This window comes from Coregonus lavaretus (assembly GCF_964263955.1).
Source record: "Coregonus lavaretus genome assembly, chromosome: 31".
NCBI classification, from domain to species: domain Eukaryota; kingdom Metazoa; phylum Chordata; class Actinopteri; order Salmoniformes; family Salmonidae; genus Coregonus; species Coregonus lavaretus.
Genome location: NC_140018.1, coordinates 19,149,957 through 19,174,280, shown reverse-complemented (window position 1 = coordinate 19,174,280; position 24,324 = coordinate 19,149,957). Strand labels below are relative to the sequence as shown.

The 24,324-nt window shown below is 42.8% G+C and overlaps 1 protein-coding gene across 1 annotated transcript in view; it reads right to left on the bottom strand.

Annotated features, from left to right (window-relative positions):
- LOC311106983 (CD2-associated protein-like) overlaps nt 1-22,991 on the bottom strand; it is a 94,043-nt gene extending 71,052 nt beyond the window's left edge. The window contains exon 1 of the mRNA XM_084149402.1: nt 22,695-22,991. Coding sequence (XP_084005528.1) covers nt 22,695-22,698 — 4 coding nt within the window. The 5' untranslated portion in view covers nt 22,699-22,991. The remainder of the gene's footprint in view (nt 1-22,694) is intronic.
- Nucleotides 22,992-24,324: the final 1,333 nt, after the last annotated feature.

The window sequence follows — 24,324 nt, the reverse complement described above, 5'->3', positions numbered from 1 at the left end:
TTATCATTCCTGTAATGCACCCATATTTAGGCAATATTACAAAGAATATAATGTATACTTCAGTCATTTTGGCTTAATCAGTGTGCATTCTGTTCTTTATCCAAAAAACAACACTCAGAAAGGTTGTGTGTTGTGGTAATGAGATGAATTACTAATATTGTAAATATATTGTAAATATATTTTGTTTTCAGTGTTATGCTTAACTCAGGCCTTAGTTAAGCAATGTAAAACAAATATTATAAATGTATTTCTTTATCACGTTTTTGGACTTCAAAAACTGTTACGGTAAATGAGAATTTTTGTGTTGGTAGTTGTGGAAATTGTGGTAAAATGCATAATATCTGTTCAATAAACATAACAGTAGTTATGAAATAGATAACTACAGATCCTAATATTAGTGATGCAATAAGAACTATGGTGGAAAAGGTGTTTCTTTTTTTGTCATATTTTTTTTGTCAAGTGCCAGTTGTGTGAGAACCACCCTTTTAGGTATCTGCTATTTACTGGCAAATCAATCTAGTCTAGACAAGACCACTCTGTGGCTCAGTGAGGCTCAGTCAATACATTGACCAGGTTCTCAAAATGAGTCTCCTTTAGAAAATAATCACTGTCTGCCACTTTGCTTTCTTTGATATCCAGTATGAAAAAAAAATAATGTACATGTAAATGTAATCGTTAGCCGACCACAGCACACCAAAACAAGCCTTGGGAAAGAAAAGACAGTCATTTGCTAGATGACTGACTTGAATATCGGAGCTGTGTCATATTGTATACAGCGCCCTGGGAATATGCTATATCTAGTGACTCAGTCATTCACACACCTGAAAGCCATCTGATTGGTTGTTTGCTCACACACGCAATCTCTGTTGACCGTGGTTATTTACATAGCATTGTGGGAGATAAGCAAGCCACGGTGGTATAGTGCAGTACAGTATACTAGCCAGTCTCCTTGTGGAAACAAAGGCAATAGGCTAACCAGACATAGAGATAGTTAGAGACTAAGTCTGTAACAATCTTAGATAAGAGCCAATTGAAAGAGATTTTTAAATATTACTAAAATCCTACAATTAGCAGAGATTAAATCTTACAAATGGAAATGTCGAGAAAATATAAGAAGTAGGGCAACAGATGAAAATCTTACAAATGGAATTGTATAAGACTGATTGAACTCATACTAGCCTACGAGCACTTCCTCTCAGAGGCCATGTCTGGATCAATGGGACAACATTCTTTCCATTCCTCAATCATAAAATGAGAGCTGTTAACTCACACAGAGTGAAATCCTCTCCTGTGACTCTATTCTGTCATCTGGTCCACTGTTGTTAGCATTCGCATGTTAGTTAATGTGTAAGCCCAGCCACTGCTAGACTGTGCAGTCTGTGCTGCTGGTTGATGTGTCCTGCCCTCTCATTATGGAGGCCATGATGATGTGGAGGAGGGCAATCCACTTTTATAAATATAGGACTACAGAACAGTTTGTAGCCCAATGAGCAGCCAGCGTGTTAATAAGCCAGGAGGTGAGGTGCTGCGTAGCTCGGCGTAAACATAACCTAGCCCACACAAATGGGACCACTATACAATACAGACATACAGGAGAACAAAGAAACACCATTACAGCACACAAGCACGACACGCATCAAATCAGTCAATGGTGCACACACAGCAAACGGCTGTGCAATTGCAAACACACACACACACACAAACCACAGCAGTTTAGTTGGCAAAATCTTTGGCTGGGCCTTGTTGGCAGCTGGGGCACCGTTCAGCACTAAACCACACACACTGGGCAGCAGCACACACACCGGCAGCCAGGTCAGACTTACTGTTGAAAAGAATTGCTCAGTGGCTCTGCTCTTCTGACATCATCAGTGTTGGCCCAACAGCCTGGGCCTGCTCCAAGGGAGAAAATACCACTAATCACAGATCCATGATCAGCTTTCCCTATCCGGATCCAAACCCTCAACCATTACGACTGGGACCAGTATGTGGGAACGACTGCCAGCAGGAGCCCTCAGCCTCTTTTCCTCAGGCTGCCATCCAGACACTCAGATAAATAGATTCTCATCCTCACTCAGGCCTGGCAAGGACACTCTGCCACTTAGCTGACAGAGAGAGAGAGAGAGAGAGAGCTCTCGCTCCTTAATGATCCATCCCACTGGCCAGCAGCCATCAATTCCCCCAGCGCCCATTATTTTCCCAGACACCACAGATAAGGCCACTTACTTCTCCTTACACTAATCACTGTTAGCGTTGATGGTGTAGCCTACATTGAGAAGGCGCAGCAGGGCATGAGGCAGGGTCCTGACCAGACCAGCAATCTGTCTGCAGAGCCTTGTTTACCACTGGCCAAAGTCAGACGGTATCTCATCCTGTTGTTACAGACAGAAATTAGGGGTTCGTCCCTCCCGTTGGGGGCCTCCATAAATTACGTTTCGGTGAAGCGAAGCGTTTACAGAGATAAGTGGTCGATGGAGAGTCATCAAAACGGGGACAAAAGCTGCTTTCATACCACCAAGTGTCCTTTGGCAAAGGCGGATTTGTCGGCCTATAAAAAGGGGTCTAGGCTAAATCATCTCCGTTTTGTCTTCGATTGTCCCGGGTTGACTTATTATTCTGTCAGAGTAATGTTCGCCCTTGAAATTCCGGCGCTGCTGGGAAGGAGACAAAGAAATCCCTCTTAGTTTTTCCTTAGGAGGAAATGTTTTCCTAAACACATGAAAGCACACAGGTGGTTAGTGCAGCAGCTAGGCTTTTTTTTAAATTACATATTGCAGCTTTAACTTGGGCAAATAAATGCATTTTCTAATAAGTTCAATACAATTAGTGGATTTCCTTCTATGTTCAATATTTTTTTGAATATTGTTGAATTATGTTTCAATGTCTAGATTCCGTGATTCTGTCCACATTCTCCGCAATGCAGATTTTATAGGGCCCTACTTCTATTTTAGTGTAGTAGACTGGGGCTTTCTGAATACTCCCATTCATGCGCAACGTTGACCAGTGGGTGAAACTTCCTTCCAGTTCTGTTTTATGAGATCTGAAGGAGTCACCTGCCTGGGCTGACAAACAGGGGCCAGGAGTGGAGCGTCATGACTTATGATAGGCCTACGTTTCAAACTAAATTAAATAGCCTATTTCAACTAGCTCAAAAGTATTGGCCTATTATTGGTGTACAGGTTAGCACACACGGCTGGATTCAAAACATACGCTCACAGTGGGAGAGAGGTTCAGATTAGCTGTTCCCTGCGTGCTCCTGGAACACAGTGGGTCCGCTGATTAAATGGGTCAGTGGGTTAATTTAATAACACTACTATCACATCCAAGACAAGAGGAAACACTGTGGACTAATACATACAGGGAGAGGTCACACACCAATCAATACCATACTAGGATGCCAAGACACAATAGTAGTGAGAGCAGCCCATGTTGTTGAGACAGACAGGATGGGGGTGCTTCAGTACAGTACAGTCCCAGAGTAGCCTAAGGCCATGCAGCCAATGTCCTGTCGACTGATCCAAGCCTGGACCTATCAAAGCACAGGAACCAAATGGAGCGCTAGGCCTAACACAGCCAGGCCAAGCATCAAACAAACAGCAACATTGGAAAGTGATATTTTCCAGGAACACTCGCAAGTGGTGTGAGCATGCCAGCATCCCTCACAGACACACATGCTACATGCATCAACCCTTAGATACATTTTTGATGCATATTTCCATACAGTGTCGTGCTATGTATTTCTGTGTCTGGCCTGTCTGCCTGCCTGACGTGCCTGTGCATTAAATGGCATAGCATTGAGAATTTAGGTCAGTGGAGCTGCCAGGCTGACATTACTGTACATGGCAGTCAGGAGGACACACACAGTTCCAAAGGATGGCATTGTGCTGCCAGAGCCACAGCACAGACACACTCCGTGAGGATCAGCAGGGGAAAGGCTCTGACTCCAACTGTGCTGCAATTACCAATAAGTTTATGGGGATTTCTGCTGAAGTGGCCATCATTATCGACATAAATACTGAGAGGAATGGCCGAAAGCATGGCTGTCCATAAAAAATGTTTTGTCAACTGGATTGTGAGCCGCCATGAGTCAGATGAGGCTGTGGTTATTAGCTAGGGCATTTCCATCAAAAATGACCCATGAGCACAAACATGTGAAGTTCATAGGAGCATATCAAATTGGGTGTCAAATGAAAGCTAAGAGTCTATATTTGGGGGAAATGAAAGCATAGATATACACTGCTCAAAAAAATAAAGGGAACACTTAAACAACACAATGTAACTCCAGGTCAATCACACTTCTGTGAAATCAAACTGTCCACTTAGGAAGCAACACTGATTGACAATACATTTCACATGCTGTTGTGCAAATGGAATAGACAACAGGTGGAAATTATAGGCAATTAGCAAGACACCCCCAATAAAGGACTGGTTTTGCAGGTGGTGACTACAGACCACTTCTCCGTTCCTATGCTTCCTGGCTGATGTTTTGGTCACTTTTGAATGCTGGCGGTGCTTTCACTCTAGCGGTAGCATGAGACGGAGTCTACAACCCACACAAGTGGCTCAGGTAGTGCAGCTCATCCAGGATGGCACATCAATGCGAGCTGTGGCAAGAAGGTTTGCTGTGTCTGTCAGCGTAGTGTCCAGAGCATGGAGGCTCTACCAGGAGACAGGCCAGTACATCAGGAGACGTGGAGGAGGCCGTAGGAGGGCAACAACCCAGCAGCAGGACTGCTACCTCCGCCTTTGTGCAAGGAGGAGCAGGAGGAGCACTGCCAGAGCCCTGCAAAATGACCTCCAGCAGGCCACAAATGTGCATGTGTCTGCTCAAACGGTCAGAAACAGACTCCATGAGGGTGGTATGAGGGCCCGACGTCCACAGGTGGGGGTTGTGCTTACAGCCCAACACCGTGCAGGACGTTTGGCATTTGCCAGAGAACACCAAGATTGGCAAATTCGCCACTGGCGCCCTGTGCTCTTCACAGATGAAAGCAGGTTCACACTGAGCACGTGACAGACGTGACAGAGTCTGGAGACGCCGTGGAGAACATTCTGCTGCCTGCAACATCCTCCAGCATGACCGGTTTGGCGGTGGGACGTCATGGTGTGGGGTGGCATTTCTTTGGGCCCTCCATGTGCTCGCCAGAGGTAGCCTGACTGCCATTAGGTACCGAGATGAGATCCTCAGACCCCTTGTGAGACCATATGCTGGTGCGGTTGGCCCTGGGTTCCTCCTAATGCAAGACAATGCTAGACCTTATGTGGCTGGAGTGTGTCAGCAGTTCCTGCAAGAGGAAGGCATTGATGCTATGGACTGGCCCGCCTGTTCCCCAGACCTGAATCCAATTGAGCACATCTGGGACATCATGTCTCGCTCCATCCACCAACGCCACGTTGCACCACAGACTGTCCAGGAGTTGGCGGATGCTTTAGTCCAGGTCTGGGAGGAGATCCCTCAGGAGACCATCCACCACCTCATCAGGAGCATGCCCAGGCGTTGTAGGGAGGTCATACAGGCACGTGGAGGCCACACACACTACTGAGCCTCATTATGACTTGTTTTAAGGACATTACATCAAAGTTGGATCAGCCTGTAGTGTGGTTTTCCACTTTAATTTTGAGGGTGACTCCAAATCCAGACCTCCATGGGTTGATTAATTTGATTTCCATTGATCATTTTTGTGTGATTTTGTTGTCAGCACATTCAACTATGTAAAGAAAAAAGTATTTAATAAGATTATTTCATTCATTCAGATCTAGGATGTGTTATTTTAGTGTTCCCTTAATTTTTTTGAGCAATGTATATATTTCAACCATTTATCTTTAAAATGTGGCATAAGTAAAGGCCTTGAGTTCTGGATGCACAAATGGAAAAGGGGTCTTAGAAATTGTATTACAGAAAAAGTCTTAAAAAGGTATCAGAAATACATCAAAACACAATATTAATGTTGACGTAAAGACCCCAACTGCCAACTAATATCAGCACTTATATTTAGTTTTGGATCAATTGTGTACATTCTGAAGGTTAAAGGAATATTGCCTTGTAATTGTGTTACCAAAACCCCACATACTGTACATTTAAGACATTTTCAAATTTCTCTCCCTTATGGAGGGAGGATAATGAAAGTTCACAGAAGTAACAACTAATAGTAGACCTAGCAATTAGTTAGTGATTTTACCAATATCATTTTTGTTTGTATTATAAAGTTAATTAAATCGTGTACAGTGCATTCAGAAAGTAATCAGACCCCTTCCCTTTTTCAACATTTTGTTAAGTTACAGCCTTATTCTAAAATGGATTAAATAAAAACATTTCCTCATCAATCTACACACAATACCCCATAATTACAAAGCCAAAACAGGTTTAGAAATGTTAGCCAATTTATCATTCTATTTTTTTTTGAAATACCTTATTTACATAAGTATTCAGACCCTTTGCTATGAGACTCGATATTGATTGATCATCCTTGAGATGTTTCTACAACATCATTGGAGTCCACCTGTGGTAAATTCAATTGATTGTACATGATTTGTAAAGGCGCACACCTGTCTATACAAGGTCACACAGTTAACAGTGCATGTCAGAGCAAAAACCAAGCCATGAGGTCAAAGGAATTGTCCGTAGGGCTCCGAGACAGGATTGTGTCGAGGCACAGATCTGGGGAAGGGTACCAAAACATATCTGCAGCATTGAAGGTTACCAAGAACACAGTGCCTCCATCATTCTGAAATGGAAGAAGTTTGGAAACACCAAGACTCTTCCTAGAGCTGGCCGCCCGGCCAAACTGAGCAATCGGGGGAGAAGGGCCTTGGTCAGGGAGGTGACCAAGAACCCGATGGTCACTCTGACAGAGCGCCAGAGTTTCTCTGTGGAGATGGGAGATCCTTCCAGAAGGGCACTCCACCAAATCAGGCCCTTATGGTAGAGTGGCCAGACGGAAGCCACACCTCAGTAAAAGCCACATGACAGCCCGCTTGGAGTTTGCCAAAAGTCACCTAAAGGACTCTTGACCATGAGAAACAAGATTCTCTGGCCTGATGAAACCAAGATTGAACTCTTTGGAGGAAACCTGGAACAATCCCTACGGTGAAGCATGGTGGTGGCAGCATCATGCTGTGGGGATGTTTTTAGCGGCAGGGACTGGGAGAATAGTCAGGATCGAGGGAAAGACGAACGGAGCAAAGCACAGTGAGATCCTTGATGAAAACCTGCTCCAGAGCGCATGACCTTAGACTGGGGCGAAGGTTCACCTTCCAACAGGACAACGACCCTAAGCACACAGCCAAGACAATGGCGAAAGTGGCTTCAGGACAAGTCTTTGAATGTCCTTGAGTGGCCCAGCCAGAGCCCGGACTTGAACCCGATCGAACATATCTGGAGAGAACAGAAAATAGCTGTGCAGCGACGTTCCCCATCCAACCTGACAGAGCTTGAGAGGATCTGCAGAGAAGAATGGGAGAAACTCCCCAAATACAGGTGTGCCAAGCTTGTAGCGTCATACCCAAGAAGACTCGAGGCCGTAGGCCTAATCGCTGCCAAGGCTGCTTCAACAAAGTACTGAGTAAAGGGTCTGAATACTTATGTAATTGTGATATTTCAGTTTTGTATTTTTCAATACATTTGCAAATATTTATAGAAACCTGTTTTTGCTTTGTCATTACAGGGTATTGTGTGTAGATTGATGAGGGGGGAAAAACAATTTAATCCGGGTTAGAATAAGGCTGTAACGTAACAAAACGTGGAAAAAGTCAAGAGGGCTGAATACTTTCCGAATGTACTGTAATTCCAAAGAAACACTGAATAAAATCAGTAACAGAATTACTGCAACTGAACTGGCTACAATGGAAAATCATAATAGTCACAAACCACAGTTGGGTCACCTGCTACTGTCCTCCTTTCCACTGGCATACTGTTATGTTTAGCTCATAACTGTTTTCTTTGTCTTTCTGTTGTCTGGTGGTTAAAGAGTGTTAAAACAGTCTGAGTCTGGACAACGCCTCCCTCTCTCTCTGCCCCTTTCTCTCTCCAGTTAACGTCACCTTTCCCAGTTCTTACCTATCATAGACATATGTTTCACAAGTTTGGATAGGATAGTACAGTGAGTAGAGCACAGTACAGTACAATACAGTGAGTAGAGCACAATAAAGTACAGTACAATACAGCAGTACAGTACAATAGGGTAGAGTACAGTAAAGCAAAATAGAGTATAGTACAGCAGAGTACAGTTTATTGTACTGTACTCTACGGAACTATCCTGTACTCAGGGGTTGCATTAACTCAGAATTCCACATTTTTCAGACAAAAAAAAATATATATTAGCTCAAAAAGTGTTGCATACTGAAAACGCAGGTGTATTGACCATGACATTCAATTTTGAGTTCAAACTTTTTATACATAGACTCGATATGATTATCTGAAACATCTCATACACCCTCCAAACCACTCGTTCTCTCTCTGCCTGTCTGAGGGGAGGGAGTATGTGGTGGGAGTCTGACAGAGGCATTTAAGACGTGTTTCCAGCACACGCAAAGCTTGCAGCACTTTCTGTAGTCCACCCTGGGTCTAGTGTTCAGCTGCCAGAACCTGAATTCTGACCATGAAACGCTCCCGCATAGGCAGTGATCACCTAGACTAGAGACACAAATGACAACTTCAATGGGGGCACAGGAGTCACGAAATCTTGACGTTGATAGGGCACGCACCATTTATGACCAGTGTGCCGAAAACAGAAAATAGAGAGCAACGGAGGGAGGGAGATGAGGAAGTAAGATAGTTTAAGTGTGCACATTTGTAAAACATGAGGATTATGACATCCATATCCATAATTATGCATTTCTGTGTGGTACAGATCAGGGACTCATGATGTAATTCCATTATCGTAATTATGTTACCGGGTGTAAATCCACTTCACTTACTGAAGCCAAAATAACTCACAACCCATTCTTTCTGCAGAAATATTTTAATCTTAATTCGGAGCAGATATTTAACAGAGTTTTGGGAACATTTGGTTGCATAAAAACCTGACCCTTACGAAAAAAGATTGCAGTCAGAGTGCAGTTATTCTGCAATTACTGCGTCCAAAATACCACAGTCACTGCAGTTACTGCAGTTTTAAAACTACAATCTTTTTGTGTAAGGGGAGGGAGATTTTACCTTAATTCCATTACCAAAGTTTGCATCTGCACAGTTCTTCCACTAAATTCGTTTTCGTACATTTTTCAGTGGAAATTGTTAAAAGTAGTCCTTGTGAATAGAGTTGTATGGTTTCTTAAACTTTGAAATCAATGGTTTTTGTTTGGCATACATTTTAAAAGTGAAAAAAACTGAGTGAAGGAAAAGCAGCCAACAAGTGCTCAGCATATGTGGGAACTCCTTCAAGACTGTTGGAAAAGCATTCCAGGTGAAGCTAGTTGAGAGAATGGCAAGAGTGTGTAAAGCTGTCAAGGCAGAGGGTGGCTATTTGAAGAATCTCAAATATTAAATATATTTTGATTTGTTTAATGCTTTTTTGGTTACTACATGATTGTGTGTGTGATATTTCATAGTTTTGATGTCTTCACTATTATTCTACAATGTAGAAAATAGTAAAAAGAAAGAAAAAACGTTGAATGAGTAGGAGTTCTAAATCTTTTGACCGGTAGTGTAGGTAGGCCTAATAAGCTTATTCTACCTCCGCCTTCCCATAGAAACCCCATGCAACATCAAAGTCCATCATAAATACCTCCCAAACACACCACTGACCTCCCATGACAGCAATAGTCCTTGTAATGACTTTCGCGGCACAATTTATCAGCTAACTTATGTCAGTAGGCACATTTTTACCAATTGATTTTGTTATTTTCATATTGAAATCCAGGAAGTAGATTCATGCGTGCCGCGAGTCGGGACGTAGGTCGGGACTTACGAGGTGGACATGGTTGAAGGATGTAAACGATCATTTTCTGTTCTCACTCCCCCACAGTATTTGCTACCCTTGTCAAATTTTATTAGAGTGAAAAATGTCAGATCGAGAACGAAGAGGAAATTGGAGACCGGCCTTAAAAAATCCCAGAACCACACGGGGGGACCTAGTGAATGACCTGCAGAGAGCTGGGACCAAAGTAACAAAGCCTACCATCAGTAACACACTACGCCGCCAGGGACTCAAATCCTGCAGTGCCAGACGTGTCCCCCTGCTTAAGCCAGTACATGTCCAGGCCCGTCTGAAGTTTGCTAGAGTGCATTTGGATGATCCAGAAGAGGATTGGGAGAATGTCATATGGTCAGATGAAACCAAAATATAACTTTTTGGTAAAAACTCAACTCGTCGTGTTTGGAGGACAAAGAATGCTGAGTTGCATCCAAAGAACACCATACCTACTGTGAAGCATGGGGGTGGAAACATCATGCTTTGGGGCTGTTTTTCTGCAAAGGGACCAGGACGACTGATCCGTGTAAAGGAAAGAATGAATGGGGCCATGTATCGTGAGATTTTTTGTGAAAACCTCCTTCCATCAGCAAGGGCATTGAAGATGAAACGTGGCTGGATCTTTCAGCATGACAATGATCCCAAACACACCGCCCGGGCAACGAAGGAGTGGCTTCGTAAGAAGCATTTCAAGGTCCTGGAGTGGCCTAGCCAGTCTCCAGATCTCAACCCCATAGAAAATCTTTGGAGGGAGTTGAAAGTCCGTGTTGCCCAGCGACAGCCCCAAAACATCACTGCTCTAGAGGAGATCTGCATAGAGGAATGGGCCAAAATACCAGCAACAGTGTGTGAAAACCTTGTGAAGACTTACAGAAAACTTTTGACCTGTGTCATTGCCAACAAAGGGAATATAACAAAGTATTGAGAAACTTTTGTTATTGACCAAATACTTATTTTCCACCATAATTTGCAAATAAATTCATAAAAAATCCTACAATGTGATTTTCTGGAGAAAAAAAATCTCATTTTGTCTGTCATAGTTGACGTGTACCTATGATGAAAATTACAGGCCTCTCATCTTTTTAAGTGGGAGAACTTGCACAATTGGTGGCTGACTAAATACTTTTTTCCCCACTGTAGGTTTGAGCCGGAGTATACAACAATTACCCAGTTACTATCCCATTCACGCTGTCACTCAGCATTAGTTACACCAGGGATTTACAAACATGTTCCTGGAGAGCAACCGTCTTGTAGGTTTTCACTCCAACAGGTAAGCTTGATTAGGGTTGGGTTGGACTGAAAACCTATAGGACAGTAGCTCTCTAGGTACAAGGTTTGAGAACCGCAGGGTTATGTAAAACACAGGGAAGAGCCCAATTGCTCTTTGCGCCCGTTCCAAAACTTCACCCGTTGCAAAACAAGCCTATCCGGGCGCCCGGACCAGATTAATCGAATCCCCTCATTGAATAGAACGGGTGTTCCCATTCTAGACAATGGCATGATGGGTGGACTGCCGGCCATTGCGAGTGTACCCATAGGAGCAAAGCAGTAAGTAAAAGTAAAAGCAGGAAGTGTACCCATCAATCTGTGCTGTGATTTGTTGAATCAACTCAACTGACATTACATTCCATTGCATGAGCCACATCAGCTAGCATCATTTGAATGAACATTCTACATTAACATGGAAATGATTGCATCACGCACGGCAAGCGGTACAAATGCACAAAGTCTGGAACTAACAGGACCCTGAACAGCTTCTACCCACAAGCCATAAGACTGCTAAATAGCTACCTGGACTATCTGCATTGACCCTTTTTGCACCAACTTTTTTGACTCATCACATACGCTGCTGTTACTGTTTATCTGTCACTTTATTTATAGTTATATGTACATATCTACCTCAATTACCTCGTACCCCTACACATGAACTCTGTACTGATACCCCTTACCCAAGTTATCGTTACTCATTGTGTATTTATTATTACTTTTCTTTTATTTCTCTATTTTCTTTCTCCCTGCATTGTTGGGAAGGGCCTGTAAGTAAGCATTTCACTGGTAGTCGCCACCGGTTGTTTACGAAGCATGTGACAAATAAATTTTGATAACAACACCAGGCAGCCATTGCAAGTGTACCCATGGGTTGACCAGTCAAATTGCCATAATTAGGCTAGCTAAAGTTAGTTGCAAAGTTTGGTTAAAAAGTTGCCACCAGCTCCTCCTTGGTTGGTTTTTCAACCAGGGCGATGTTGGGAGGTAGGTCTGGTGTGTCAACTTGGAAGTCTGGGTCTTTATATATGATCTGTTCATCTTCTCGCCACTTGACAGCCTGCTGGACCAATCGGGTTCTAAAGTTGAATGTCTTCTGTTCAGACACTCTTCTCTACCCAGTCCTTTGCCTGTTTGGAATAGTCCATACAGCTTCTTAGATATCCTGAAAGAAGTGTAACAGAATAACAAAACAAAAAATAGAAATGAGTCCTAATTAGTCTTTCCTTGCATCCTCCTGAAAGATTATTGGAGCAAGCATGAGTGGAGGAACATTGGGTACCCTCTTTGAAAAGGGTGTGATACAAAGATAAAATATGGATACAAAGACAGAAGATGTGAGAAATTGAACAAAGATAAAATCAGAGACTGTGGTTCATTGTCCAATCCTCATGTCTGTTCCACCACCCCTCTCCTTCTTCCATTCCCTCCCAGGCAGGCAGGTATTTAAACAGAAAGAGTGATTGGTGATGTTGGCTGGTATACATGTCAATTCAGGGCATGAGCTCATATTCTAAATGTTTTAATTGAAATAATGTAAAGGTTGGGCTAGTTTGTTGTCATTACAACTCATGCACCAGCTAGAGCCAGAGCCATATCTTTATATATTGGCTCTGGCTAGGGCTGTGTCCCATTCATGGACCTTAACTAGGGCAAGTAATTTAATGCAATCAATAGCACTACAGAAAACTGTGATGCCTAGTAGAAAATATACTATTTCTTATCAGTAACGTTGTAATGAAAAAGGGAATTGCATCACAAAGCAAAATAAACAAAACAGACAGTAGGACAGGTTAACATTACCGTTACAGTAGTAGCTAAGCTTAAAACACCACAAACTAGTTCAGGGAATGGCAAACAAATAACGTTATAAATGACTTTGTGGTGACTAGCTACAGGTGTTAGTAACTTAGCTAGCTAGCAACATACCTTGAATAGTTGGAGCTTTCCCATCCATGGTGGAAAGGTGGGTGGGAACAGAACCCGGTTTCAACCGGTCCCCATTGTAGTCAGTGCACAAAGTGATCACTGGACTCGGTCAACCACAGCTGGTGAATGACTTCAGATGTCATATCGACACCATAAGCAGGATGTCGGATTGCCTGCAGCCATGTCTGACACAAAGCTCCATCACGGTCAGGAAAAGAGTGGAAATGTGTAGTATATCTGTATCTGACCGGAACATTATTGCACCTGGGTATAATGCACTTAATTTTGGCCAACGTCACTCAGCTAACAGTTACTCGACTACTAACGTTATTCGCCTAGCCTTACTTTACTTCAGACATTACTAACCTTTAGCCTAGCTAGCTACCATCTCTTTGTTTACTTCCATTCATTCTGATTTCCTTTTTTGAAGACCAATAGTAAAATGCTCCTTTGTCGCGCCTCCTGTAATTATTCATTTTAGAACCACAAAGAAGAGTATCTACCGGATTACAGACTATATGGAAGACCTTTGCACTAGCACAATGTAAGTCTACTTTTTACATTAAACAAAACATGTATTTGGCAATTCAATGCCGAGACACCAATCGTTGTTTATGTAACAATAAATACACTGTTTTTAATGCATTTTAGGTAATTTCGGAAATTCAGCATTTGTATATAAAATATATATACAGAAATCAAAATGTTCAAACAATGGACCAAAAAACTGTCTGGGGTACTGACAAACAGCCAGGCAATAGTCCCGTGTAGCTCAGTTGGTAGAGCATGGCGCTTGCAACGCCAGGATTGTGGGTTTGTTTCCCATGGGGGACCAGTATGAAAAAATGTATGCACTCACTAACTGTAAGTCACTCTGGATAAGAGTGTCTGCTAAATGACTAAAATGTAAATGTAAAATGTAATAAAAGGCCCAGAAGTATTTTTGGGTGAACTTCCCCTTTAAGTGTATTTCTGTCACTGAAGTGTTAGTTAGGTCTTGCTATTTCTTCTCTACCCTACAGTGTATGGTAATTGTGTCTCTGATGGAAAGTCAGTCATGCAGCAGCAGGGGTTGGAACCGGTTCAGGAAACAGAATCTCACCCGCAAAATGTCAGTCGCATCTCGCACCGCACCCTACACTACACTAGTCTGTCCAATGCATGTACATAGCTTGCATTGGACAGACCAATGTATAGCTGCTCTATCCATTGGTTAAGTAATTTAATGTAGAGCTAAATAAAATAAAATAAAATACATCTAATTAGAGGTTTAAAAAGGAACAGAAAGGAATGATATAAACTAACTTTTTCTGGTTCGAACCGGTTCAGAACTTTACATCTCTGGTCGGACCAGTGGAACAGAACAAAAAAATTAATGGTTCTGTTCAGAATGAAACAATTGGAAAATCATTTTGGTTCCAACCCCTGTGCAGCAGGCTAATTAATAGGGGTGGGACGATACCAGTATCGCAATATTGTTTCCATGGCAAAAATGAAAACACGAAGCAGAACAAACCTACTGTATGTAAAATATTGCGTTCTATAGTTGGGAAATAAATAAATGTGACTCTGGATGACAACATGATGATGTTTGTTTCCAACATTAGGGTCGTTCCTAAGTAAAATCGCTTCATGTTTTGTTTCCTAGCCACGATACTGGTATCGTCAGGGCTCTACTAGTTACAATGTCTTCTAACAAAGAGGGCCTGACAGACCGTTAAAGCAGAGAAAGCTTTCAAGTTGGGTTGAGTTAATGAGAGCCATCTCTCTACAGCTAGACTACTGTGCCATTACAACTGGACCATGGCTGCCACTCTGTAATCAGCCTTATTCTCCCTCTCAGGGGGGAGACAGGCAGGCAACACACACACACACACACACACACACACACGTCGCACACACTAAGTGGTACACACACACGCACAGGAGGCTTCAGCGACCCGCAGGTGCTGGCCTCGTACTGAACAAACTGACCGATGGGCACACCAGTTGAAAGTGAAGTGATAGCCCTACTTGAAGTGAAAGAGGAAAAATCTGTGAATACTACTAGCATAATGTAGCCTACCTTTTAGCCTGGTCTTATAGACTAGATGTAACATAGTAAATGTAAATCCGGGACACTCAAATTAGTATATGTTATGTTTGGTACGGTTACATAAGACAGATGGTTACTTAAGGCATAAAGGAAAGTAGGGTGGTTGGTCAGGGTGTATGGGTGAGCGTATAATGTGAATCTCATCAGGGACAAATTTAGCATTTTAGCTAATCAGCAACTTTTCAACTACTTACTACTTTTTAGCTACTTTGCAACTATTTAGCATGTTAGCTAACCCTTCCCCTAACCTTAACCCTTTTGGCTAACCCTTCCCCTAACCTTAACCCTAACCCCTAGCCTACCTAACATTAGCCAGCTAGCTAGAATTCGTAACATATTATACATTTTGCAAATTCGTAACATATAATACGAATTGTAATTCGTAACATATCACACGAAATGGGTGATTGACATCCACAAATTAATACATACCATTTTAACATATCATACTAAATGGAGCGTCTCGGATTTCCGTACAGAATAATATGGAATGCTCTGAGACCAGATTGTACCTCTGGATACAAAGATTATTGAAAAGTTTGAGTCGGAAAGGCATGCATGACCAACATTTTGATTAAAAACTTCAGTTGCATTAACACATTATCAGCACAATAATAAAGGATGCCATGTAAAGCATTGTTAGGCTGAATGTAGTCTACACAACATAGCCTTAACCATTTGCAACAAGCGGGTGTTGATTCCAAGAGCCCCCCTATAAAACCAGCACAACCCATTCTGAAAGTCAAGCCTGAAGCGTTCTGTTCCATACAAGGTCACCAAATAAACACAGGTCGGTTTCTCTCATTGGAAGCAGGAAGTAAAAGGGGGAAAAAGCCTTAAACTCAGCATCAAGAGAGTACATTCCAAGACAACTCCACATACTATTAATAACTCCAAGTAATTGTACGCATTCTTGTGAGTCGCCATAATTGGCAAGTATAGGCCTAGCTCTAAGTAACATAATGGGGAGGTTAGGGCTAGGCTATATGCTAAATGAAGTGGAGATTAGGGGGAAAGACTGGGCTCAGTAACTCACTTAGGCCCTGTGGCAACAGAAACAGACCGTCACAGTGTGTCACAACAACACCTAAGGGAGAGGCTGCAGAGAATTCCTCACATACACTACATGGGCAAAAGTATGTGGATACGCCTTCAAATTAGTGGATTTTGCTATTTCAGCCACACCCGTTGCTGACAGGTGTATAAAATCGAGCACGCCGCCATGCAATCTCCATAGATAAACATTGGCAGTAGAATGTCCTTACTGAAGAGCTCAGTGACTTTCAACGTGGCACCGTCATGGGATGCCACCTTTCCATTCCCTGCTAGAGCTGCCCAGGTCAACTGTAAGTGCTGTTATTGTGAAGTGGAAACGTCTAGGAGCAACATAGCATATAGCGTGTAAAAGTCGTCTTTCCTCGGTTGCAACACTCACTACCGAGTTCCAAACTGCCTCTGGAAGCAACATCAGCACAAGAACTGTTCGTCGGGAGCTTCATGAAATGGGTTTTAATGGCCGAGCAGCCGCACACAAGCCTAAGATCACCATGCGCAATGCCAAGCATCGGCTGGAGTGGTGTAAAGCTCGCCGCCATTGGACTCTGGGAGCAGTGGAAACGTGTTCTCTGGAATGATGAATCACGCTTCCCCATTTGGCAGTACGACGGACGAATCTGGGTTTGGTGGATGCCAGGAGAATGCTACCTGCCCCAATGCATAGTGCCAACTATAAAGTTTGGTGGAGGAGGAGGCTGTTTTCATGGTTCGGGCTAGGCCCCTTAGTTTCAGTGAAAGGAAATCTTAACGCTACAGCATACAATGACATTCTAGACAATTCTGTGCATCCAACATTGTGGCAACAGTTTGGTGAAGGCCCTTTCCTGTTTCAGCATGACAATGCCCCCGTGCACAAAGCGAAGTCCATACAGAAATGGTTTGTTGAGATCGGTGTGGAAGAACTTGACTGGCCTGCACAGAGCCCTGACCTCAACCAACAAACACCTTTGGGATGAATTGGAACGCCGACTGCGAGCCAGGACTAATCGCCCAACATCAGTGCACGACCTCACTAATACTCTTTTGGCTGAATGGAAGCAAGTCCCCACAGCAATGTTCCAACATCTAGTGGAAAGCCATCCCAGAAGAGTGGAGGCTGTTATAGCAGCGAAGGTGAGACGAATTCCATATTAATGCCCATGATTTTGGAATGAGATGTTCGACGCCATCATTAAGTTTGCCGATGACACAACAGTGGTAGGCCTGATCACCGACAACGACGAGACAGCCTATAAGGAGGAGGTCAGAGACCTGGCTGTGTGGTGCCAGGACAACAACCTCTCCCTCAACGTGATCAAGACAAAGGAGATGATTGTGGACTACAGGAAAAAGAAGAGGGCCGAGCAAGTTCTCATCGATGGGGCTGTAGTGGAGCAGGTTGAGAGTCCACATCATCAACAAACTAACATGGTCCAAGCACACCAAAACAGTCTTGAAGAGGGCATGACAAAACCTATTCCCCCTAAGGAGACTGAAAAGATTTGGCATGGGTCTTCAGATCCTCAAAAAGTTATACAGCTGCACCATCGAGAGCATCCTGACTGGTTGCATCACTGCCTGGTATGGCAACTGCTCGGCCTCCGACCGCAAGGCACTACAGAGGGCAGTGTGTACGGCCCAGTACATCACTGGGGCCAAGCTTCCTGCCATCCAGGACCTCTATACCAGGCGGTGTCAGAGGAAGGCCTTAAAAATTGTCAAAGACTCCAGCCACCCTTATCATAGACTGTTCTCTCTGCTACCGCACGGCAAGCGGTACCGGAGCGCCAAGTCTAGGTCCAAGAGGCTTCTAAACAGTTTCTACCCCCAAGCCATTATACTCCTTAACATCTAATCAAATGCCTACCCAGACTATTTGCATTGCCCCCCCCCCCCCCCCTTTACGCTGCTGCTACTCTCTGTTTATTATCTATGCATAGTCACTTTATTAACTCTACCTACATGTACATATTACCACAATTACCTCGACTAACCGGTGCCCCCGCACATTGACTCGGTACCGGTACCCCCTGTATATAGCCTCGCTATTGTTATTTTTACTGCTACTCTTTAATTATTTGTTACTTTTATTTTGTATATTTTTTTGTGTGATTTTGGGGGGGATTCTTTCTTAAAACTGCATTGTTGGTTAAGGGCTTGTAAGTAAGCGTTTCACTGTAAGGTCTACACCTGTTGTATTCGGCGCATGTGACAAATAAAATGTGATTTGATGAGGAAGTGTCCACATACTTTTGGTTATGTAGTGTATTTCCCCCCTTGCTCAATATCCTCCAGTTCTCGCTGTTTGTATGTCTGTGCATGCCTTGGGAAATAGCCAGCGAAAATGCTTGTAAAAGTGCTATTTGAGAAAGAGATGCTTATCAGACAATGGGGACATTGGGAATAATATCATCCAGGACACAGCCAGGCAGGCTGGGTCATTAATGGAGGCTTTAGGTGAGGCTTGTGCCATTTCATTTTAGTCATTTAGCAGATGCTCTTATCCAGAGTGACTTACAGTTAGTGAGTGCATACATTTTCATACTGGCCCCCCGTGGGAATCGAACACACAACCCTGGCGTTGCAAACGCCATGCTCTACCAACTGAGCTACACGCAATTTCTGATTCAATTGACTGCTAGTGACAAGAGTTTTTGCCCCCAGGCCAAACCCAATGTTGAGCTGCTGTCCAGTAACCCTGATTTAGAAGCCTGTCTTATGATGTGTCTGCCAGGGGTCGACACAGCAAAATAGGCCCTAGTTCTAAAAGACTGCGTTTGACTCTGCTTTCAATTTCAACAGAGGGGCGTTTTTGAAGCACAAAGTAGTACCCTAATATTTACCAAGGGGGATGAAATCATTGTAATGGAAAATGTCAGTAAAAGCTGTCGCTGTCCCAGCTGAGACTGGCGCTCAATCAAAGACAAGTGGGTGCAGTTACATAAGCATTTTGCTGCACTCGCTATAACATCTGCTAAACTGTGTATGTGACCAATAAACTTTGATTTGATAATTAACACTATGAAAACACATAAGGGATAAAACTAGTCAACAGCATGGGGGTCGTAAGGTCAATGTCAACTGCCTGTCATAAGTGGTGCATTAAACATGTAGCCTAGCATATCATAAAGCTTTTGTGTATAGGATTGTTGCTTATGTCTAAATATATTGAGCCTGCCATGATCTCTATACTATCTAGCCATACCTAAACTTTGGCACCGAACCTAACTTTTTGTTTCATTGGTTAACATTTTTTTAGGCTATACAGTGAGGGAAAGAAGTATTTGATCCCCTACTGATTTTGTACGTTTGCCCACTGACAAAGAAATGATCAGTCTATAATTTTAATGGTAGGTTTATTTGAACAGTGAGAGACAGAATAACAACAACAAAATCCAGAAAAACGCATGTAAAAAATGTTATAAATTGATTTGCATTTTAATGAGGGAAATAAGTATTTGACCCCCTCTCAATCAGAAAGATTTCTGGCTCCCAGGTGTCTTTTATACAGGTAACAAGCTGAGATTAGGAGCACACTCTTAAAGGGAGTGCTCCTAATCTCAGCTTGTTACCTGTATAAAAGACACCTGTCCACAGAAGCAATCAATCAGATTCCAAACTCTCCACCATGGCCAAGACCAAAGAGCTCTCAAAGGATGTCAAGGACAAGATTGTAGACCTACACAAGGCTGGAATGGGCTACAAGACCATCGCCAAGCAGCTTGGTGATAAGGTGACAACAGTTGGTGCGATTACTCGCAAATGGAAGAAACACAAAATAACTGTCAATCTCCCTCGGCCTGGGGATCCATGCAAGATCTCACCTCGTGGAGTTGCAATGATCATGAGAACGGTGAGGAATCAGCCCAGAACTACACGGGAGGATCTTGTCAATGATCTCAAGGCAGCTGGGACCATAGTCACCAAGAAAACAATTGGAAACACACTACGCCGTGAAGGACTGAAATCCTGCAGCGTCCGCAAGGTCCCCATGCTCAAGAAAGCACATATACAGGCCTGTCTGAAGTTTGCCAATGAACATCTGAATGATTCAGAGGAGAACTGGGTGGAAGTGTTGTTGTCAGATGAGACCAAAATCGAGCTCTTTGGCATCAACTCAACTCACCGTGTTTGGAGGAGGAGGAATGCTGCCTATGACCCCAAGAACACCATCCCCACCGTCAAATATTAAGGTGGAAACATTATGCTTTGGGGGTGTTTTTCTGCTAAGGGGACAGGACAACTTCACAGCATCAAAGGGACGATGGACGGGGCCATGTACCATCAAATCTTGGGTGAGAACCTCCTTCCCTCAGCAAGGGCATTGAAAATGGGTTGTGGATGGGTATTCCAGCATGACAATGACTCAAAACACACGGCCAAGGCAACAAAGGAGTGGCTCAAGAAGAAGCACATTAAGGTCCTGGAGTGGCCTAGCCAGTCTCCAGACCTTAATCCCATAGAAAATCTGTGGAGGGAGCTGAAGGTTCAAGTTGCCAAACGTCAGCCTCGAAACCTTAATGACTTGGAGAAAATCCCTCCTGAGATGTGTGCAAACCTGGTGGCCAACTACAAGAAACGTCTGACCTCTGTGATTGCCAACAAGGGTTTTGCCACCAAGTACTAAGTCATGTTTTGCAGAGGGGTCAAATACTTATTTCCCTCATTAAAATGTAAATCAATTTATAACATTTCTGACAGTTGTTATTCTGTCTCTCACTGTTCAAATAAACCTACCATTAAAATTATAGACTGATCATGTCTTTGTCAGTGGGCAAACGTACAAAATCAGCAGGAGATCAAATACTTTTTTCCCTCACTGTATATACAGTGGCAGCTTAATTCAGACTGAGTAAGCCTTTGCTGTTTAAGCCAGAAAGGGGTGTGTGTGTGTCCACAAACTCTGCATAAATCTGCCATGTCTGATCTGGTACGCTGTCTCCATCCTATCACTTTTCCCTTTGCAACTTAACATTCCCAGTGTATACTGTCACAGGGCTTGCCCTGGTGTATGAGTAAAGTTCCTCAAAGAGGACATTTTCTCAAGGCTGGGCCAGATAAAGCTGGATATAAAAGACCCTCAGATTATTGTTTCCCTCACTCAAGTACTTCCTGGTTGGCCGCTGTTTCAATGTGTAACTTACATAACCCAATGACAGTGTGATGCATTACCTGAGAGGGAGAAACAGTCAAGGCCACGCAAGCGACCTGCCTGCCAGCCGCATTCTACACAGCTGTACCCAGGCCCCTCTAGAGTCTAGTACACACACACACACACACACGCACACAGAGACTGACTGATTGCTAGCCACCATATGAGCATAGAGCAAACTCATATCTCCATACTTTTCCACTGATCGGAAACACTTTTGATGTGTGTGTGTGTGTGTGTTAAATGGCAAAAGTTAAAGCGGGAAGCCTGATACAAACTCTGAGATGGAAAGACGGAGAGCATGACAGACGGAAAATGTGAGGGGCTCACAACTCTGTCTGACATGTTGAAACATATCAGCTGCTGCAAAGCAAGTTAGTTAAGTTGGATAAGAGCGTCTGCTAAATGACTAAAATGTCAAATGTAAATGAACCTCGGTAAGAAAAGATGCAACCCAATGACAAACCGTAGACACCAGCATGCCATGTGTACAGTATGTTTAAATATAAGTCTTTACCTTTAACAACATAGCAGTGTTGAACAACTTCACACTTAATGTTAAACATCCAAATACAGCTCTTCTAACTGGCTTAATGACATGCAAGTTTGAAATTCACACTTTGCAATATGTCAAGCTCACACTTATCAGAATGGTTTCTGTGTTGCTTAGACTTTGGGTGTGAAACTGGGACTGTCAATGAGTTGTGTCAAGCAGGTTTGACACCATAACTTTTGCAAGAAATCCATCCGAGGGCAAACCTGGCTTGGAATGCTGTACAAAAACAACAAGCAGTAGGAGGAAAATGTTGCTTCTTATCTTATTTAGGTTTCACCCCACAACCCTTAGCTAGCAAACAAGTAGCAAAGAGATGGTGGCAAGATGGCATGTTGTTTGCTTTTCCACTGGACCTATTTAAACATTGACATTATTTTTATATTATTTATTACATTATGAACTGGTGCTACTGCTAGCTAGTTAACTACATGCATACAGCAGCCATTACTTCTGACGCAAAAACCTGGCCATGGAATTTCCTTGTTAACTAGTAAAGCTAGATAATTGAGCAAACTTGCCGGCAAGATGGAGCTTATGTTAGCATGGAAGCTAACTAGCTGACATTATCGCTTGATGATGTTAAATAGCTAGCTATAGTAGCTTGACAGTGGATTGATCCATCCCACAAGGAGCACACTCCAAATCCGGGCACGGTTGGTGATGATGTATCCCTGTTTATGGCTACAGGCAATTTGAAGCGGGGAACATCAGATAGGCATCACGATAAACAAGAGCCACATAAAAGAAAATACTCACCCATACTGTCCTTCAATGTAGCAAGGACCGTCTCGCTATCAGATGTTTGGAATCTGCTATCCGGTTGCTTGCGTTAGCTAGCAGCTTGAATGCTAGCTAGCTATGTGTATTTACTAAACCAAGGTGGTTTTTGCAAATTCACTACCGATCAGCAAGTTAAGCCATTCGCCTTTGGCTGAATAGCAGCCTACCAAACCTATCTTTGTAATGATTTCAAGATTATTGTGCAGGAACTTATCCCGAAAGTCTCCACCTTTCTTGGACTTGCCTGAAACTACTGCCACACATAAAAACAGCAGGAAAATTCGCGATATTTAGAAATGTGAGTCCCGCGAGAGGAAATTGGAACTATATTGGATTGCCATTAGTTCATTAGCAGACAGCATGAACAGGGTGATGGAGTGTTTTTTTTTTTTTTTTTTTAATCCACCACGTTAATCCGTGTTGAGCGTCATCAATGACAATTGCTTTCCTGGTGAACATTAGTTTTGACATTTGCATCATCAGACAGACACAAAATTGACTGAAACATGATTGATGTTCATGTTTATTATTAAATCAATCTATTTTTAGCTCTCCAGTTGGTCATGGTAGAATAACATATTATTATAAGGGTCACTCCACGCTTTCATTGTATTAAATAGGCTATAAAGATATCCTCTGGTCCAGTGACTCCCACCTGTCTCCCCTGTCCCCTATTAGCAGAGACATCCTGGTTTGGCCTATCTGTACTACATGCAGAGTGCACTGTAAAATGAAGTACAGAGTACATATTCGATTGATTGGATCAATTTGAGAAGAGTACCAACATCCTATAAAAAAGTGGCGTAAACACAAATTCTATGCAAATGAATCTAACCACAAAAATGCTAAACATGGAGGGACAGCAGTGCTGGCTCAGCCGGGGCATAGATATATATTTTAGAGCAGAATACAGAATTAATATTAGCATTGTAACATCTCTTTGATCACTTATTGGTATGTTTTATGGTTCATTCAATCAAATAAATACACTCACTAAACGTTTACAGTAATACTGCAAAGGCAACAAAGTACCAACTATTTTCAGTGACTGTGTATTGGAACTGTATACTGGGAATTTATGTAATATTATTAATGCACTGTCAGAAAACGATGGACTTTTAATTTGCTGGTTGCTGGCTTCCATACTTACCTCTCTGAGCTACAGCATGAACCTTGCCACTTAGTGGAACGTGCTGCCACCTTGTGTTGAAAATCAATTTAGAACCAGTCATTCAGCATTCCATAAAGGATATTTTAGAGAGCAAAAAAATCTATCTGAAATCGTATTGTTAAACGATGGTATCTAATTGTAAAATAGTGCACCTACAGTCTTGTCAGGGGGTTGCAAAGCATCAGGGTACAAGCAGGATTCAGGTGCAACATTTCAGAAGGTGAATAAAACTGGATCCAAAATGTATGCTTATAGGCTAGACTAGAGAATGTCAATGAACTCGGACATAATAACAAACAATAATCTAAATGGCCAATAAGATACGACTGGCTTCTAAGGCAGAGTGCCTTTACACTAGTTAGAGCGCCTATAACTCTGACAGTGTCAATAATTCCTTTTAGTTTTAGAGAGCCATGGAACAACATGTCACTCCAA